Below are 21,282 nucleotides of genomic sequence, written 5' to 3'. Positions count from 1 at the left end.
AGAGATATGCACAGACATCCACACTCAGGGTCAAATGATTGGGTTTTCCCCTACAGTCACTGTTCTTCCACCTCAGCAACATGACGGATTAATCACACATCCTCTCTCTCTCTGACACCTAAGCAGAAGAAAACAGCCACAGTGGAGCAGGTATAAGCCAAAAGGACAGATAGAAATGGGAGCAGTGACTGTAAAATTTGATTAAACAACAAAACCGTGTCCATGAGATCAGTGCCTTGTGCTGCAAGGTATGAGGATGAAATCCTGCAAAGTCACCAAATTAGCAAATTGTGGGAATTATGTGTTCTGTATGTCTGCAAAAATAAAAAGCTTGAAGCAATTTAATGCTTACACTGTTAGGAATTCTAATACATATCTGCGAAACCTGCCCTGAAATGCTTTAACCAGCACCTCTGTGATGTATGTGTACTGTGTGTAAAGAGGGGATTAGTATATATTATCTGTTATTTTTAGATGAAATGTATGGAGCAACAGTGGTGCATACTAGTAGAGGGAAAATACATTTCAGAGGTATTAGGGACTGAGGAGATCTCTTCATCCTCATTCACACTATAAATTCTTGTGCTTCAAGCGAATGCAATCAGCTTTCCAATGCACATAAAGGACAAACACACATGCTTTTATGCTCCATGATGTGCAAGGGCCATGTCAAGGTGTGTCTGCTGTGCAGTATTTATGCAAATATTACTAACATATATAGATTGTATTATCTAAGTGCAATGTTTCTGCACGCCACAGCCAATAGCAGCTGTCTATCTTTACCTGCTCTAAAAGTTATTTCCTTTCACCATTGTGTTGTTGAATTATGGGGAAGATTTCTGTTTGCGTCCACACAGTGTCAAACCTTTCCACAGTTTGCAATACTAATACAATGAAATTGGCCTCCAAATTGTGTGTATCAGTACTGGAAAACTACATGGGGTCGTGGTGGCGGTCATTTCAGCTTTGATTGATATGCCAAATTCTGCATGACTAACTATCAATATTTTAATCATTTTAGCCTTGGGTTGCTCTCTACAAAATCAAAGCTAAAAATATCCTTAAAGTTGATGTCACTGTAAGAGAGTCAAAAGCCTCGCCAGTCATTTCCACAGAAGTGATCTGTCAGAGGATGCCGCCGTTTGATGTCTACTCTGTCAAAAAAACAGGTAAATATAGGTAAAAATCTTTTTCTTTATTTAAACAGTTTGACAACATAACAAAACTCTTTTTGAGGAGGCAGCTTTGCACAGTTTTTGAAAGCTGAGATATTTGAAAATCTAAAATTCAAAACAGCTGTCACTTCACAGCTTGGCCTTTGTAGAGTTGAGATAGGTCCATATGGTTTTTCAGTGAGCCCTTCCTTTGTCAATGTGTACTGTGGCTTGACGGACAGAATATAGGGAGCAGAGTATGGTGCCTTTTAGATCTGCTGTCAAAGGACATCACAAGAGCGGATGCTACTTTCTTTTGCAAGGCACAAGCTGCAACCCCAGGATATAAAGCACATAGCCAAAATAAGGATGACCAAAAATACAACACAAAACACTGGGAATTAGGACGACTTTTAAAGAATATTTAAGTTTGTTTTTAAGTAAAATTAAAAATTATCTAATTATTTTAAAGAATAAAAATAGTATCAAAGTATCAAAAATAGTGATTACAATAATTAGGCTGCAACTGCAGACTGAGTATTCTGGATGTGGAAATCACAAAGAAACATTTTAACGCGATATGATGTCCACAGCACTATTTGTAGCAGTATGCTTTCTCTCTACCTCAAATTTCAGCATCTTCAAGGTAAGCACGCACAAAGGACTCACCACACTTATTGTTGCAATGACCTGCATTACCGAGGGTCATCCCTCTACCTGTGTAAACAAGACTGTTATTTATCACTTCACGTTCTATCTTTCCTCTGTTGTAAGCCAATTAGAGTTCTTCCCCGCCACTCTCGACCCGACCCAAGCTTGTCATAACCGCAGTGATAATGCTCGTACTCTGCCCCACACCCCTCTCCCTTCCTCTCCATTTTCCATCTCATTAACATTCATTTTCACCCTAATTGAGCTTAATAAGAAAATAATGTTTGACATTAAATCCTTGTGAACATGTGGCCCAGCTGATCACTGCGTCTGTTTGTTCTTCCGCAGCAAATGTTTACTTTGTCAGGGGTTTTGTTTGTTTGCCTTGCTTGTGGTTCCTGTAATAGCCTATTTAGAATTCTCACTTTCCATCTGTCTTGAGCTGACCCCTCGCTGTTGTTATGCTGAAGTTAGACTGTGTTTTTCTTAAATGTGTTTCCCAAGTTTTGCTTAGTTTGTACTTTTACTTGCAACAGTTTCTGCGACTATATATTTCAAGCCAAGCCTCCAAAACTCAAACCACTGTATTTAGATACCAAGCCGGTCAAATTTATTGATTTAATTTCTTCAAAGCCAGTGGCAATATTATTTTGATGTACAATGACCTTGTAGGGAGGGTGGAGATTTCTTTGCCAATATCAATCATCACATAAAAATAGCGAGGAGAAGGAAAGAAGGGAAAGTAAGGAAGTGGAGGGCCTGTTCAATATAACTTTGGTTGTCTGTACAGCAAGACATTGACACCTTACTGGTGGAGTCCAAACCTTAAACATATAGGACTAGTAGTCAGCAGCACAATCATGACATATAACCCTGAAAGTGAGGAGCATACAGATACAAATACGCATACAGATGTAATCTCTATCCAGAACAACATCCACTGCACATCTGAACATCTTCTTTTGTCTCTTGATGGATAATAGACTTGATATTCACCAGCATGGTGCCTTGAAATTTTACTCCAAAAGCATCCTGGATTGGAAATTTAAAACATGATATCCTTGCATGCTTGTGTATCCATCTGCAGGAATGGGCAGTATGTAATTAAATACGTATTTGAAATACAAAATAGGATTTTGTAATTTGCATTTGATAGAGTTCATGAAAATGGCTTTATATCAATATACTTAAGTGTTTTGTATTTTGTAGTTTAAAAACACTGTAAAAGTCTGATGTGGTGACATCATTAAAATGCCGCCTCTGATTTGTGCCTACTCAGTAATTTGTCCAGACTTGTTCAGATCAGAACAGAAACTGACCTGAAGAAGAAGGTCAAGGTGAGAAGCGTGTAGGTTTCCATCACTTTCCATCCATTTTTAGCATAAATTGCTCCACTTCTTGACAGTTCCTGTTTTGCTCTGGTGTTCAGTTTAGTAGCCTAGACTAAATCGTTTACTGATTTTATGTAATGTTCTTTCTCACTACTTGACCCAAGTAGCAGCCCCAGTTAACATTAGTTTTCATTGGTTGTGCACAAAATAAATAATTTTTTTTAAAGCATTTCAGAGTTCAGCAAATTGTTAGTTTAAGATTAAATTTTTGGTTACTTTAAAACTAACTTGTATCTGAGTGTTCAAATGGATATGTGAATATCTGATCTGTTAGCTGGTTGCATATGTGAGATTTATCGCATGACTCATTGAGCAGAGAAAAGCTGTTGCTGTGAAACAATGTACACAATCAACTGAGTCAGTGTACTGGTGATGGGATAGATCAAAAAGTCCGCTAGAAGGTTTGCAAAGTGATTTCATTGTACCTTGAGAAAGTATTTTTAGTATTTTTTTGAAATGCAAAAATATGGTTTATATTGCTACATGTTGGGGCTGCTGTATTTTGTAATTTATTTTGATTTATTTATTTATAATTACGCTATCTGGTATCTTATTAAAAAAAACATTTTGATTTATTTTTGCCCATCCGTCTCTGTGTGAGTAATTTAATATAATGATATATCGTAGCAGTTTTAACAGATACATCTACCATTTTAAAAAGGCTTTGCCATATAGTGAAAGACATTTCACTTTTCCTATAAAATGCCTTTAGAGTAATGGTGATTTTAATCTACCTCTGAATATTTCATGTATCATCCCCACACAAGCTATTTGCTACAGTGCAGAAGGAGACACCCTTAATGAGTGTGGCCGGGACAGCCTGCAGGGACCACTGGGCTCTATAAAAGCGATACAGTTTTCATTCTGCATACAGCGTTGGACCATCGATAAAAAGGTGAAGCTCTATTTGATAGGAGACCCTTGCTTTGAGTTATGACTGGGACACCGACTTGTGATTTCCGTATGATAAGAGGAGCAAGATATTAAGCAGGCCTGGTTGGGAGAAAGACAGGGAACGGAGGAAGTAAAACAGTGATAGACAGTGTTGGGCAAGTTACTTCCAAAATGTAATACATTATAGATTACTAGTTACTATCATTTGAGAGTAATTAGTTATATTAAAATATCACTGTCTCAGAATTGTAATGCTTTACAATACGTTTACATTACTTTTGAGTTACTTTAACTGCTATATAATGGGCGCATTATTCTGAAAGTAAGATGTGCTCCATAGGTGGGTTGTAGTGATGTGCAGAGTTATCGGGTCGGATCGGGTGGGTCTTTGTCATAAAAATTATGGGGGGGGATTGGATGAATCGTCTCCCCACTAAGAAAGACGTGTGCGCATTTACAAATGAGGTACAGCAGCATTCATTATTTGAATCTGCCGACACTCCAACAGAACCGGTAAGGATGAACTGACAGCAGCCTCTATAATCATGAAAGTTATTGTTATTCGTTAAAGCACAAACACATAGCCTATAGAAATCTATTTACGCATGATCCATTAGGGGAGCTCCCATCTTGTTAAAATAAGCCGAGCTTCCTCGTAGTTTGCACCGCCTATACAATCTCGACCATCGGATTCCCGCAACAGGAAATAACGTTACTCTTTTACACATAGGTTTGTTTTTCTGGTGCCGAAATGTTTCTCAGTGTTGGTGAATTATTAAAAAATAAAACACCACTTAATTTCGAGTTAAAATGCGTTGTAACGTGCATTACTGAGATTATATTACTGCGTTACTTTTGTAACACATTACCACCAAGAACAGGTGATAGAATGTGAAAGCTGCATGTGTAACATGTGTGTACATACCTGTATATGCACATGTACAGTTTTTGCATAGAGAGGCATACCATCTTTCCTTCAGGTATTACTATCAGGTCAGAAATAATGATGATTATTATTGATGGCATAATTGACGTAAAAAGAAAATTCATTCCAGGTCCAGTCCAGTTTTTTCACTATACAATGGGATTATTTAGAGCCTTCAATTAAATCACTGCAATTTTATGGTCAGACTATGAAGGCAAAATCACTCAGAGGGGGATCTTGGAAGTCAGATTAATTTCATAACGGTTGGCGGTGCATAATCTAGACAAATGCATTCGGTGTGGTTAAAACTGAAATCCACAAATTATTATATATGACTTATTGTTATTTTAAGTTATCTGATTGGTGGAATGTTGAGACAAGTTGAAAATATTAAATCTCTTTGGTCTTACTCATGGCTGGCTACCTTTTCTGACTGACAGTTTCAATAAAGTCTGTTTCAGTTCAAACCAGAGGCGTGAGAGTGTTTTTCATCATGCGTGAATTGTGCTGTCGCATTTTGAAATCAACAGCAAAATGCAAGTACTGGGTAGACATTTTTGAAATTGCTTATTCCAATAAATAACAGGCTTCAACACAATTCTCCTTGTAACAAAAACAGGCAGCATCTGAGGCAGCAAAGAAAGAGAGAGAAAGATCAGTCAAAGATGAAAGTAAAGGAAGATAAAGGATTCAAACTCAATTAGCTACTTTTGGACAGGTAATGTACTAAAAAGTAATACAATCTGTAGCTAGTTGTTCTAAAAAATAATCCTTGACAGACTTGCTAGCCAATGTTTATGTATACATTGTATTTCAGGTTATGATCTCCTGCATCATAAGTGAATCATTTTTATCCTTGGGCCTAAAATTATATTAATTAATGAATACTATTTTGATATTGAGTAAATCTACAAATATGTTAGATCTGTCTGTGTGCAGGATTTTGTTTCAAACTCTCCAGAAGTCTCCTATTTTTCCACACTTCTGCCACCATTCTTTCTTCATTGCGTCATTAAATATATCTGTGCTGAACTAAACTTTTTCTATGCAGAACACAATAAAAACCTTCCCAGACCCTCATTCTCTGATTGTCTCTCTTCTTCACTGTCCTCTTTTCCAGTTCTCTTTGTCTTCCCCAGAGTTTTATGTACCAACTTTTGTTATAGCCAACAAGGACCCAAAAACTTTATTTTACTGAACTGTCACTACACTTTGGGGATATTAGAAAAACTATTAGATAAGGGTGGTTGCTTTGAAGGCGTGTGCTTGTGCAGCTATCTCTATGAGTGTATCTATAATCTTTGTTTTGTAAATTACAGTAGCAATGCTGACAGAGTGAAAAAAGTATCTGCCTGAATTCTAAATTTAATATACTGCAAGTACTTGAAAGAGGCACAAAATGTACAGTTTTACCGCTGAAATGACAACTAGTTGATTTTTTAGGTAATTAAACAACTGTAAGCTCAATGAGTTTTTTGAAAATGCATTTTACAGCATAATCCTGTAAAAGGGGTTTATGCACTTGATGGCTACATACATGTTATTGTGCTAAATGACCTCACCAGCTAATGCGCCATGTAAAATCGCAATAAAGAAACATCATTCTTTTTGTATCGCAGTGTAAAGCTAGATAATCCTAAGGATGACTTGGGAAAATGTGACACCAGATCATTTTGACTTGTTCTAAGACTACCCCTTTTGGCTGTTATAGCCCTATGTTTTCATATCTTTTTAAATAGTATGTTTGCAGTTTTAACACTAACCTTTGAGGACTAACCAATGTGTTTAGCAAATGTAATGCCATCCAAGGGGATGCTTTCTGGGGTTGGTTGTTGTTAAAATCTCCCCAAATCCAATAACGAGCCGGACAGCACCAGCAATGTGCTTGTTGAAACTTTTTTTATGAAACCTTGTATCCACACAAACTAACCTAGTTAGTTTCATCATTAGTTAATGATGTGCTCCTTAGCATTGGAAATAATGTTTGGTTAGTGGTAGCCAGACAGTTGGTGGTGCAGCAGATAAACACACGTCCTACATGTTTTAGGTTTTGGAAAGTTCTAGATAAAAGACAGCACTCTCTCCACGACTCTTTGAATCCTGAGTATCGCTCTTAATACAGGCTCATCCACAGTGCTTTGGGTGTGGAGAATCCCAAAGCTGGACCAGCCTGCTGGGCCTAGGTCACCCTTCTCATTGGCTATGTTTACTTCAGAAACTTGGTTTTGGTTTAATGAATGTACATGTCAAAACTCAGATTTACCAAGTTTAGCTCATACTCATGGCTCACACCTGGCTCTTTTCCATACCATTAGGGTTAATGTTTAATATAAACATGTTGCTCCATTTACATTTGCTTTCCAACACCTGTGTAAACCCACATCTTCACAGTGTTACGGGCTGTAGTGTCAACAGACAGTAAGAAGTACTGCCTCTATTACTGGATCATCATTTCTTTCCATATTCAGGGATGTTCAGTTATTGGGTGTGAAGGTGAAACACAATGTCCTGGTCACGCCATGCACGTAATAGTAAGAAATGACACAGAAGCCGGGAAAGACAAAATAAATTTGGTGAATATTTGTTTGCTCTTCTCAGCTTTCCCCTCTGTTCCTCTTCTGTTTGCTCTCTTCTCACATCTGTTGGTATTTACAGAGTGAATTATTTCTAAGTTTTTACAAAAGCCAGTTAGCTTATCAACAGCTTGCATTCTGCTCAACACCCGTACTCACGTCTGGTTTTAGAAAACAGGATAAGATCAATTGACTGACTGAAAAAAGTAGCGTTTCTCTTCCTCGCTCTCCCTTTCTGTTCTAGGAGAAATGGTTTCGTCAGGCAGACAACCCAGAGGGCACCAAACCCGGCAGGCACCTCAAACAGGCTCAAATGTTCTTTTATCACAGAGGAAACTACCAACTTCTGACTGAGCATCAATTCAGCGTTGACAAAATACGAAGCCCATCCGTTCCCAAATAACACTGTCATTACATGAATAGTTGTGTAACAAAATCAAAGTGCTTTTCCACAAACCAACCAATAACTCCTCAGTTTTTCCCCATATGCCGAATGCAATCATAGTAAATTCTGTTTGAACTACACGGTCTCATGAATAACTTGACAGAGTTGAAAAGGAAATAATCAGTGGATTACATGAACACTGACAACAGGGAAACAATACATGTGTCCAAGAACCAGAGAGAGAAAGATTGCCCAGGTGGACAGAAAGGAGAGAAAAGAACATACAGACAAACACAGTAAGCACCAGGTCAAACAAAGGCAACCCCCCCACACACACACACACTGACCTGGTAGGAGTCAATGGCCTCCCGGTCCAGTGAGCGGCTGACTGACACGTCTCCTGTGTCTATGTCAATGGTGAAGAGACCTTTGGGATCCTGGTCAGCACCGGGACCTGTCAGTCGGAAGATATGGTTCCCTGACTTCTCTGTTGAAATCACCTGCACACACACACACACACACACACACACTGACATCAATAACTCGAACAATTCAAAGCTTTTTCCTTTTTCACAGTGTACTGAAAAACATGTTTTATTAAAAATTATTGAAATACATTTGAGCAAAGGGAGCTTACTGCGCCTTGAATGGTGATACAAATCCCTGATAGCTAGCAATTAAATATTTATATCAGACAAGACTTTGATTTGATTTCATCAGTTTGCAAATTCAACTCATGTAAAATAAGAAAGTTAGCATCATCTCCCTGAGCACTGGAGTCCTGCTGTGACCACTTGTTCATGCACAGTAGGATTCATTTTAGATAAGGAAAGTGGAACAGTTAAATAAATATAAAAATACATTCCTTGATAATTAAGTGTGAATGTTATGTAGATTATCATTTGTGTCGTTTCCCCATGCGAGGAAGATTTAAAGCCAAACACTGAGATAGCCTCACACAGTAGTGATGTTTTTGAGGAGCGCTGCCAAGTTACTTGGATAACCATCCTATTGTCTCAGACAGGAGTGATCTGACCCACGGACCTTTTGGATAGATATACTCACATGAGACTGCAGCAGCCAACAGCATCCACAGATACCCCAGCAACAGGAATGCAGGCAGGTTGGGAGAAAACAAAAAGAAACACAGATAACACAGCATGTTAGATTAACATAGCACGGTGAAAACAGCAACAAGAGCCACAGACCTTGTAGATCTTTGCAGATGCTGAGTTCGGGGCAGATGTTAGAGAGGGAAACATCATGATAAAAATAATAAAACAAAATTGCCAAAACTTGATGTGTAGACAACAAAGTTTTGTATGTTATAACACAATGCATACAGACAGATAGTTCACAGCACAGACCTTTTTCACAGCATACATTCTGACCTGTCATAGAAGGGAAAGCACACGATATTAACAATGGCTATGTTCCAGTAAGGCATTGTTCCAAGTGGAGTACAGCCATCATTTATGTTATTTAATACACCTGTGCTTTTCTTGCTATGACATGTCAAAATGTCTATTGACTAGAGCACTTAAACACCTTGATTTTTTCTTGCAAAGGGACATGATGATTAATTGTTCAGCTGAGACTGAGATTGGAGAAAGGGGAAAACAACTACCCTGGCTTTATCCAAAGGTGAGAAAACATGCCTAACAGCGCCTTCAAAGCTCACTAATTATCACTAATCACATTTGCTTTGTTTAACCCTTACAAAAATAAAGTGTTTTTTGGGGTGCTTAGGTGCTAGACTATTTCTCTACCTTTGGACAGAGCAAAGTTAGCTGTTTCCCCCTCTTTTCACTCTTTATGCTGAGCTAAGCTAACTAGTTACTAGCTTCAGCTACATATTTACTGTACACACCTGACAGAGGTATCAATTTTCTCATCTATGCCTGTATGGGTCTTTCCCAAAATGTCAAACAATTCCTCTAAAATGAAACACAAATCACAAATCTGATAAACATAACTGAGATCTAAAAGTATTTTATGAATGACGATATGCCCTTAAGCAACATGTATAGTGCAGACAGTAGTAGTGCTGTCTTTCTGCTGTCTTTCTGCTGAAATGTTCCCCCCTCTGGTGTGATGTGAACACCCTCAAAATAAAGGCTGCCAACAACACAACAATGTGTCACTGTCTAAACACGTAGAGGATGTCTAAATACTTCAATTGCCAGTGAATGCTGCACCCACATAAACACATACAGGGTTGTCACCATTATGACATCCTTGTGGGACTCAGTGCTGTCTGTGTGCCAAGGATCTAAACGGTCCCCCTGCACTGCGCCTCGTGATCAGAAGGGTGTCATGAGGTCACCTTTAATGACAGCGCGCTTCAATGGGACAGCAGCTAAAAATGAAGGCCTTTCTACTACCCACTTGAAAGAGCATGGGAGATGAGACTGCAGTGTTACAAGCCTATATGCCAGATGAAGCTGAAGCCCTTATAGCCTCTCCAAAGCTCTCTGCCATTTATCTCGATGTCCCGCTTCATCTTTTCCCTCTATTCACTCTCGCGCTCAGGCCCCGCTTGTTACTTTCTCTAATATGTCCATCCTTTCATCCATACTCTGGACTGTATCCTCTTGCACTCACTCCCTCGGCTCGTTTTGTTTGTAATACCAAATGATGGGAGAGAAATGTTAAAAGTGTTACAGAAACTCTTTGTCTGGTCCCTACTGCTCTTGCATTATCTTTCTCCTTCCCCTTTTTCACTTCTCACCCTCCTCTCCAGTTTTCTTAGCCTTGTTCATCTCTTTGCAATCTGAGAGATCTTTGTTTAACAGCAGTAATACTATGAGCTGTGAAACCCCTGATCATCAATAATGACAGTGAGTCATTGTGTACTTTCCCCATCTTTCAATCCTTATGAGGACATAAACGCTGATATACAAAACCCACCTTTGCGTGCACACACACAACACACACACACACACATACATACACACACACAGGTGCAATAGCTGTCATTCAGGACAGAGATATTTCTGAGCAGTAATCATAGAGGCAGCCAGCACCTGCTGAGAGTGACAAACTGGGTCAGATGAAGAAACCCCCCCCCCCCAAAAGGAATGAGGTGCAATATTAGTTGGATTCACAGATGGCTGGGTGTCAAACTTGAAGAAATGCGGGGAGAGTTGAGGAAAAACAAGAAAGGACGTACAGGGAGGATGGGAGGGGGTTGGTGGGGGGGTGAGGACACAGAAGGAGGGAGGGGAGGAAGAAGAATGTGGGAGAGGGAGAGATTGCTGATAAAGACACGGGAACTTGAGCTGAAGAGTAACTGAAGTGTCAGGAGAAGTTTATTGTGATTAGGAGATGTCTCCGTGGGGGAGAAGTGTGATAATCTGTGCCGCACCTACACCTACACACACACACACACACACAAATGCTCTGACTTGCACACATGCTGGCAGTGAAACGTGCACCCAGTGGCTTTGTCTCCACTGAGTCTGTCTCCCTCTGTGAGTGTGGGAGGACTGATGGGAGAATCTCACCTCTTTCTATCAGCTCTCATTACCAGCCGAGCACACATGAAAGACTGTGGGGCTCGTGATACTGCGGGAAGATGACAGGAGGTGTGGCGCAACGCCGCAACACCAAACACCTCTGAGCACACAGAGAGAATGAGCACCAAAACAATGGGTCGGAACCTGAGTGCGCATGTTTTTGTGTGTATTTAAACATCGATAACACCTCCTACTGTCAGGTGTCAGGAGGGCAACACACAAAAACCAGTGAAAAAGCAACACAGGTATGTACAAATATGTATACACACACAGACATCTTGTTTATATAACTTGTAAAAATTCACTTTAGTGTTAGTGTGTGTGTGTGTGTGTGTGTGTGTGTGTGTGTGTGTGTGTGTGTGTGTCAAAAATCAAAAGAAAAATCTGGTGTGCAATGTAAAGTCTGCCAAAGAAAGTGTAAGATGGTCCAAAGAAACACTAAATCATTACCGGGCAAATTCTGTATACACAGACATGCACACAAACAAACACAAACGCACTCCAGACCAACTCAAGGCACACTCCCTATATCCTAACATTTTCTAAGGGAGAATTTCCACTCCAGTGTGCATGAGTGTGTGAGAGTATGCAATAGCATCCCTCAGTGGTGCTTCTCTTATCCCTATCAAGGTCATACAGCCAGCTGCGAATGACAATCACTGGCCATGAAAGGACTCTTGGGACCAGGCCAGGGCTTGTGTGTGTGTTTGTGTGAGCGAGAGAGAGAGAGAGAGAGAGAGAGAGAGAGAGAGAGAGAGAGAGAGAGAGAGAGAGAGACTGAAGTGATCGACTGATTGTGCCTGTGAGTACGAGTGTATTATTGTGTGTGAGACATGAGTGTACAAGAATGTGTGTACAATGCGTGTGTGTGTGTACAAGCATGCCAGGCTTGGACCAGAGCTCAGTGTGATTGTCCTGCCACTCCAGCCTGCTAATGAGAGGGACGAGGCGAGGTGGAAAGGCCTGGTAAAGACTCGGACAGGTAGAACCTACAGAGTCCTCAACACAGGATGATGGGAAAGCAATGGCGCTAATTAACTGTCTTTGATTGGTTAGCCAGGCCTCCGGTCAGCCACTGTGTATTGAACCAATCACAACAAGCCTGAGAAGGGCAGCAATCAAGAGGGACCCTTGTCGAAAAAAAGAAAAGGAAAGACAAGAGTATCATTAATTATCAAGACTGTGTTAAGAGGGTCAACAGGGACTGCTGAAATTCTGCTTTTAAAAACAAGTCTTAATTCACACAGTCCAGCTTGTCCTTGTCTCCTCTTAGTGTTCAGCCTTTTTTTCCCCCCTTTCTTTCGAGGCAGCAATTGAATAATATATTAATTCACAAAACAATAAAAGGCTAACTTTGCAAGGACTATGAGAGTATATTTTATCAAAGACTTTTAGCTAAAAAAAGGCTGCCTGTGTTAGCTTGCTTAAGCTTACGCAAGGACAGCGTCTCTTAGGCAGTTCACACCTAACAAATCTGTTTTTATTGCATCTCCTCGTTCTTTTTAAGCTCCTCTCATCAAAATGAATTTCACATCTGCTCGATGTGTCTGGGGGGGTGTAGGCTGAATTGGAATTTGCGTCAGACGGTTTTAAGTCACCGCTGGCGAACATCCGCCACAAATGGGCATGATTAACATGCTGAAAGACAGACGGGGAGAAAAAGGCAGGAACTTTCTGGTCTTCCTAAGACAATTAAGAGAATCAATTAGACTAAATGACGAGGCCCGCAGGCTGCCTGCTTTCTAATGTTGTAACATCTCACAACACAACTTGCTCACTCCCCGCTTGGAAGATCAGATCCCTGGTATTGAATGACTGTTTTGGTGAGAGGAGGAGCAACCAAAAGAGACAAAGATAGAGCGTGGGGGGAAAAACACAAAGAGTAATAAATGAAGTAAAAATAACAGATGACGACACCAGGTGGAGGCCAGCAAGACAGAGGAAGGCGAAGGACTGAAAGGCAGAGCACATCAGGACACACTAGGCACTAAAACAATGGAACAAAAGGTGCTAGACACGTCTCTTCGCCTTACTGTATTAGCAGGGCTACAGCTAAACCACCAACAGTACTTTATTGGAGCTGTCATGTCAAGTCAGACACGTTGTGTTGATTTGTGACCTGGACCCTGAGGTAAGGAAGGATAAACACAGGTTGAATAACTGACAGCTCCAGTGCAGCAAGGAAAGTTAAGATGGCTTTACAGACCGAAGTGTTTGAGATTTCACACCGATACATCCCAGATGTTGATTTGTTATTTAATAAGGCGTGTGTGTTTTGCTTTTAGAGTGTGCATTTGCACGTTTGCCTGTGTGCATCAGTGAATCTGAATTACTGGCTGTTATAGGCTTTTTGGGAATTAGCAAGTATTCAGATCAGATTTGTGTAATACCTGTTTTGCAGTTATAATCCCAAACTCATCCATCCATCCATCCATTTTTTATATTAATGTGTAATCCACAGCCCAGGGCTGAATAAGAAAATCCAAAGGTGACATAGTCCAATCCATTATACACTAGAGAACACTGGTAGACAGCCACAAAACATGAACTAGAAAACTAGCATTTACTGTGGTGCACAACATACAGACAATGAACAAGCCAGGACTGAAACACAGACAACCACTTAAATACACAGGTGCGGGAGAAACTAATCACGCACAGGTGAAACCACTAAGACAATCAGAGACAGGAAGTAAAACATGACAAGAAACACACTAAAACAGGAAGTAAAGCTCACAGAAACACCCAAGGAATGATATCACAAAATAAAACATCACGCGGCACGAGTGCCTTACTAACAAAACATATTCAAAAGCAAAGAACACAGAGACAGTAAAGCAAGACCATAGGACCACTAGGGCAGACCAAAACTACAATGTAACAAAAGAAACAACTAAAAACACACCTCAGAAAGAAAGGCCCCTGCAGGTTGTGAGGGCTAGAACCCAGCAGCTACTCACTTTGAATTTCTGAGTATCTGAATTCTGAGGTCTTATAAAGCGTTCAGACTCAGTCCACATCTGTTCCAAATTTACTTGAACTGCTCTTCTGGGTTTGGGCCATTACTTTTGTTTTAAATCTAAACAAACTTTTGACATACTGAGCTATAAGAGCAACTTGTAAATGGACTACTATGAAGCGCATTGCAATTCTCTATAACAGTTTTGGACCAACCCCTCTACAGCTGTATCTTATTGGATGCTGGGCTGTCTTTTAACAAAAATCTGCTTATACTTGGTATCCTCTATGCTCTGTGCATCTGCACCCAGTCTAAACAAAACATGTCAATAAACACAGACATATTCATCACATAAAGATGGGATGACAGCCGTCTGTCAAACCATCACACTTTGGTCATCACCTGTGATTGGCCTGCCACAAGATTTAATAGGATCTCTAGTTTTCTTGACATTAGGAGAATTGCAATTTTAAACCTCCGTGAGATGGGTGGAAATCTGTTCAAAACTGGAGTCAGACAATACTGATACTATTAAAAAAAGTACTGAAGAGGACACTAAGGTTACCCAGCTACCCCTATACCCCATACCCCATCCAACACCCTTGAGAATAACACCTGACTCAAACATAATCTGAGACATGAGCAAAAAGGTTTCAGGAATAAATATTTAAACTACTCGAGCTACAATTTATTTATTTTCCTGAATATTCCAGCAGTCTGAAAAAATTGTCCTATCAGCGGTGACTGAAGTGGCGTGCGCTAAGAGACACATTTAAGCATATCAATTTCATTGCATGCTCCAGCTGCTGTGTGAGTTGTTGTGAACTGTTTATGGGCCCCCAAGGGAGGGCAGGGGAGAGACCTCTGTATCAAAACAATTCCACAGCTAGCAGGAGGTGTGACATAAACAACAAGGTTCTTACCCTTCCCCTGTGAGCCCTGCTGACAGCCAACCCACCCTTACCCCTACAGCACACACACACATGCACACATGTGCATGCACACACACAATCATACATGTCAAATTGTAGCCCTCGCAATCTTACCTCTCTCCTGCTACTGATTATCTCCCAGAGAGAAGTAGGCAGCGTGAAAAATGAATAGCTGCCATATTGAAGTGGTAGGTTGGGTAAGAAGAGGAAAGCTATTGGTGTGGAAAATCAATTTCACCAAGTCACAGACATATAGCTTCAATTGGGTAAAATAGCCCACATTAGCCTGTCTTCTCATGCAAAGCTGACTATGGACGGGAGAAGGATGGAGGGATACAGGGATGTGAAGAGGATGGATGGAATTTGCAACTGGGAAGTGGAGAGAAGCATAATTGTGGAAAAGATGAGGGGACTGCTGAGGGACCACAATGGAGGGAGAGAGAGAAAATAATTCATGTCATGTTTGCAATATGCATCCAGTTCCTCACATGAATGTGTTAAAGAACCGCAATAGCTAATGCTTGTTAGCTGACACGTCAGCTCAATTCACAGCAGCTCCATAGAGAGAGTAGAGATCATTTGTGTCCTCTATGGACCAAACTTATCTGCTGACTCTCATTCCTCTCTGTAATCTCCCTGCAGTTCACCGGTGTGAGAAATTTACACAACCCCCTGTGGACTATGGTCATCCCCCAAATATATCACCTAATGGTTTGACACATGCACACTCACTAGTCCACTGTCCTTCGCTACCAACCTGGTATCTCCAGGCTCTCAAATTGCTTCACAGGGAATCCATATTGAGTACAGAGTCAGAGTGAGCTGGAGGCCCATGGCTCTATGCTGTGGTCATGCTCTCTAGGGTACAATTATTCATTATGTGCAGGGCTCAGTATGGGATATCTTTTTATGTTAGTCTCTGCGGGCATTGAGAGATTTGGTTGATCTCTTTGTGCCCAGTCTTATCTAGAACAAAGCTGCTTGACGCGTAGAGATACATCAAAGCTTAGTAACACCAGGAGAGATAAATGTGGAGTCTTACATGGGGTCCAAAATGTATGGTTTTTGGTTGACCATTTGTTCTAAGACAACGCAGGCGATATGATTTACCTGCTGCACACTCGCCTCACCATAAAACATTAAACAATGCACTTGCTTTTGAGAAGAAATTAACTTTGCTATTGAAGGAGTCCCATGCATTAAGAAACACAATTCACAATCTGCCACATAAATAATAGGCTGTGTTACATCATATTTGGCTTGTTCCACAGGGCTGGACAAGTAAAATCCTTCATCAGTGATAAAACAATGAATAAATCCTCGCAATAAAGTGGCATGCTTTGGAGAATATGTCAAGCAGAATATAGCCCTGGTCTGAAACGCTGATAATTTGACATAACATCTACAAACATACAGTAGTGACATTCACACATTTTGCAGTAGTGTGAGCCATAATGTCAAAGCTTTCAACGTCCACTGAGAGTTCTAAAGACAGCAGAGCTAATAAAACAAAGAATAAGCAAAGAATTAAATTGGGTGTCAGTGATATTATATAGGGGAGGGGTGGTGATGGCGCATAGATAAGACGCTTGCCTTTGGTGTGGGAGACCTGGGTTCAATTCCCACCATTGTGTCCCTGAGCAAGACACTTAACCCCTAGTTGCTCCAGAGGCATGTGACCTCTGACATGTATAGCAATTTGGATAAAAGTGTCAGCTAAATGAATAAATGTAATAATTAAATTTGTCAGACTTTAATAAGGTAAACTGAGAGTAATAGGCCAGTCTCCATTGGGAAGTTTTGTTTTCATCCTGTAACGCAGGTTTTTTCCAAACTGTCTTAAATATCTGGTCTCTTAAAGATTGAAAGTGAGAACAAGCTCTTATTTTGTCAAACTGTTTGTTGCATGAAACATACCACATATTAATAACCAGGTATTCTAACAAAAGGTTTTCTATTTATCAGGCTTTTCGTTAAAAAGTATACAGTGTCATAAAAGGAGATAGAAAGAGGACAAAGGTGCTTTGTTTTAGTCAAAATGTTTGTTAGGGCATATAATAACAGGATATTATTTAACTGAGAAGGTGGGGGAGTAATTACAAGCATGCCAACGTCATTTGCAGAAACTCACAAATCTACTTTGCTATATGAATCACAAGAGTCACAGAGAATAGCTTTTCAAGCATCAGGAAATGTTTGCATTTCAATTTAATGGTAATATAACATTCATCCTTGTCTATCTATGGATGAAAATAAACATTCTTAAACCTTTACCTACTGTATTTTTTGTTGAGAAGAAATGAACACCAAGACTTCATGAATGCCAATCATCTGATGCAATACCTGCTTTTGCTTTTAGGCATTTGCAACGCCCTCCCTGAAGTTGTACTTGGATGTTTTGAGAATAACAAAATCTATGCACATGCTTGTCATGATATTAAGGGCACTGGGTCTGATTTCGCATTTCTGACCAGGGCCACATTCCTCAATAATGATTGCTCTGAGACAGTGGTGGTCTGGCCATCTGGAGTACAGGGACAATTCCCAGTGGGCCAGCCAACCTCCAGGCCGGTGGGCCGCCTTCCTTAGCCTATACTTTTTTACTAAAACATTAGCAGAAGGTTAAGCGACATGGGCCGGCCTCCCCAGGCTTGTTGGTCTATTCCATATGAATTTCTACGCAGCCCTTAGCTCCGCCCCTTCCATCTCACTCACACACAGCGCAGTGACACTGACAGCTGGAAAACAAGCTACAACAGAAAATGGAAAAGCAGAGTTTGAAAACGTTAAGAGTTGGGCAGAAAAGTTCAGAGACAAAAGAGTCAAAGGTCTTAACTGAAATGCAAGCACATGTAAAAAAAAAAATAACTGGCTCATTCTGTAGTAGTAGTAGGCTACTAGTACCAGGGTCACAGATGCTAAGAAAGAAGAGGACGATGCCACAGCCCTGTTTACTAGTGAAAGATCAGACAGAAGACAGCGAAGCCAGCGATAGTGCAGCTGAACGGTATGCGTCTGAATGTGTTAATCCAACGGAATCTATCAGTGAAATGCTAATACTGTTGGTCAGCTACTGTTTTGTAAATGTACCAGAAAGAAAGAACAGAGGTAAAGAGTACAGTAACTGTGTGTTCAAACAGGCAAGTGGAAAAATAAATCTGATGCCTAACATTTGTAAAGCTCTGAATGTCTACATTTCGCTGTCCTGTGGGGATTTTGAGGGAAATAAATAATTGCAGTTATCAGTGTTTCATTGCTGTGTAATTTTATTTTGCTAAAATAAGCATTTTCATTTGATTCAAAAAAATGTTGTCTTGTCATTCTATTATAGCTCATTTTATTTAATGTCTGCCATTGGTTGCAAATAGTAGCCTATACATATTATAAAACCAACCAATCCTTTCCCTCTCAAATTCACATTTTGTGTTGGAGAATGTGTCTTCAGTGATTTGCTAGGTATGATGATCATTTCAAAAATTGTGCCTTTATTAGTTAATTTATATATTGTTTTATTTGTATCCATTTGTGGTTGGTGATTGTTGCTCTCTTAGGTTACGTTTTGTGTGGAGAGGTAATAAACCATTTTTTTTATTATGTGTACTCCCATGACTTAAAGCCAACCAGCTGACCCTGAGCAGCAGTTAGACAGTTCTCTGTCTCAGTGACGACTGTGGATATTTTAGTCTTTTTATCTCAAGGCTTTATGTAATGTGAGGTAGTTCAATCATGGCAATTTTACTGTGTGTTCTGCAGCATTTTTAATCAGAATCAGAAATACTTTATTGATGCCCGAGGGGAAATTCTTTTGTCACAATTGCACACTTGTCAAAGGTAGATAGATAAGGAGTATATAAATATAAAAGTATAAATATAAAATATGAAGAGAAATATAAAGGTGTGTGGGTATGTACAATATTTACATTATTAAGAATTATTATGGTGAACCAAAAAGGACTAGTGAATAAATAGCAGCAGAGAATATTGCACATTAATTATTAAACAGGTAATATTGGACAGAAAATAGATAATGAGGTCTAGTTTAATAACTGACTAAGTGTCAGACACTTAAAGGGAGGAGTTATGAAGTTGACAACAGGGGGGGGTCACACAGGAGGGTGGGGAAAGGAGGGGGGAGTGGTGGGGTTGGAGGTGTTTGAGGTGTTAGAGTGGGAGGATGGGCGGGAGCCATTGAGTCAGATCTGTTAAAGAACAGATTAAGTTCGTTGGCCCTGTCCTAGCTACCTTCAGCTCCTCTGCTGCCAGTCGGTCTGAAGCCAGTGATGTTTCTCATGCCGCTCCAGACCTTCCTCATGTTGTTCTGCTGGAGTTTACGGTCTAGCTTCCTCCTGTACTTCTCCTTTGCATCCCTGATCTTCACCTTCAGGTCCCCCTGAATGGCCCTCACCTTCTCCCAATCACCATCTCTGAAAGCCCTCCTCTTAGCATTCAGGATGTCCTTGATGTCCTTTGTTACCCACGGTTTGTTGTTTGGGTAACAATGGACAGTCTTTGCTGGGACATTGCAGTGCACACAGAAGTTGATGTAATCTGAGATACACTCAGTAAGCTATGTCTCTCCATGTGGCTCACAGAGTGCATCCCAGTCTGTCACCTCAAAACATCCCTGAAGTGTCTCATAGGCCTCCTCTGACCATCTCCCCACTGTCCTTGTGGTCGCAGGCTGCCTTTTCACCAGAGGCACATAGCAGGGATTGATGTGAACCAGGTTGTGGTCTGACCTGCCCAGTGGGGGGAGGAGGGAAGAGCTGTATGCATCCTTAACATTAGCATACAGCAGGTCCAGGGTCCTCTCCTCTCTAGTATGGCAGTAGTTAATAAGTGTGGTGGTCATGGTGACATGGTTGAAGTCACCCGAGATCACTATGAGGGCACTCGGGTGTTGAATCTGGAGTCCAGCAGTGGCGGTGTGGATGACGTAACACGCCCCCCCTAAGCTCAATGTCTATTTGCTGACACATAAAATAATACTTTATAGGGGTTTTTTGTATCTTGGAGATGGGTAACATATTTTAAAATAAAATAAATTTACAGTTGACAAATTTATTTGTATTTAATCAAATGTGTTTTTTAGGGAAAAGGCATTTCCCACATGGGGTAAGATGCCCCCCCTATAGTGTGAAATCACTTTAATATGTCCAAATTACAGATAAAATAAACTACAAGTAGCTAGTTAAAAGCAAGGGGTGTATAGATCGATGTTGTAGAAATAAACTTGCCTTGCCTTATGTTATTAGCTTTCCTATAATTTATTTCTCCGACTTTTAAATAGTGAGGTTGCTGTAACTTCATAAGCAGAAAGTCTGAAGTAAAATACGCGCATGCCAGCTAGCTAGCTAGAAATGTGAGCATTTGTGAGCTTATAACCTCAGAATTTTACCTCAGACTTTCTGATAGTGAAGTTGCTGGTTGGCTAAAGGGGCTATCCAGTGCATAATTAACATCTAACTTACAAACGATCAACCATAAAGGGGCATGTAACGACTCATTTATTGTTAGGTGTTGACCTCTAGTGGCCATTTGTATGTTACGTTACATCATACATAACTTAAATTACTTATTTTAAGCCAAACCATGATTTTTTCCTGAACAAAACCAAGCTGTGTTGGTACCTAAACCTAACAAAACTTTTAGCCATTTCATAACATTAACCATGTGTTTATTATTGTTACCATGACTGCGGAGAACCAGAATGCCTGTCGCTACTCTGGTATGAGAATGTTTTGACAAAAAATAACAACTATTCTCATATTTACATCATTATCATTATTATCATCTTATGGCAACATTATTCATCACTTATCATTCATAAACTTTAGGCCAATTTTGCCTATCCAGAATGTCACGGAATCAGAGGAAGTGCCCATACAATCTTGTATGTG

The 21,282-nt window shown here is 40.2% G+C and overlaps 1 protein-coding gene across 1 annotated transcript in view; it reads right to left on the bottom strand.

The window, feature by feature from the left end:
- LOC119887744 (cadherin-13-like) overlaps positions 1-21,282 on the bottom strand; it is a gene marked incomplete at its 3' end in the record, with an annotated part of 46,913 nt that overhangs the window by 11,327 nt on the left and 14,304 nt on the right. The window contains exons 4-5 of the mRNA XM_038698375.1: positions 9,039-9,044; positions 8,321-8,473 (exon numbers count right to left, since the gene is read on the bottom strand). Coding sequence (XP_038554303.1) covers positions 8,321-8,473; positions 9,039-9,044 — 159 coding nt within the window. The remainder of the gene's footprint in view (positions 1-8,320; positions 8,474-9,038; positions 9,045-21,282) is intronic.

The sequence above is a fragment of the Micropterus salmoides genome, unplaced genomic scaffold (genome assembly GCF_014851395.1).
Source record: "Micropterus salmoides isolate LMB-PRFRI ecotype aquatic unplaced genomic scaffold, ASM1485139v1 Ms_hic_scaffold_4297, whole genome shotgun sequence".
Taxonomy (NCBI): domain Eukaryota; kingdom Metazoa; phylum Chordata; class Actinopteri; order Centrarchiformes; family Centrarchidae; genus Micropterus; species Micropterus salmoides.
Note: the sequence above shows the minus strand (reverse complement) of the source record. Positions and strands in the feature narration are given on the sequence as shown.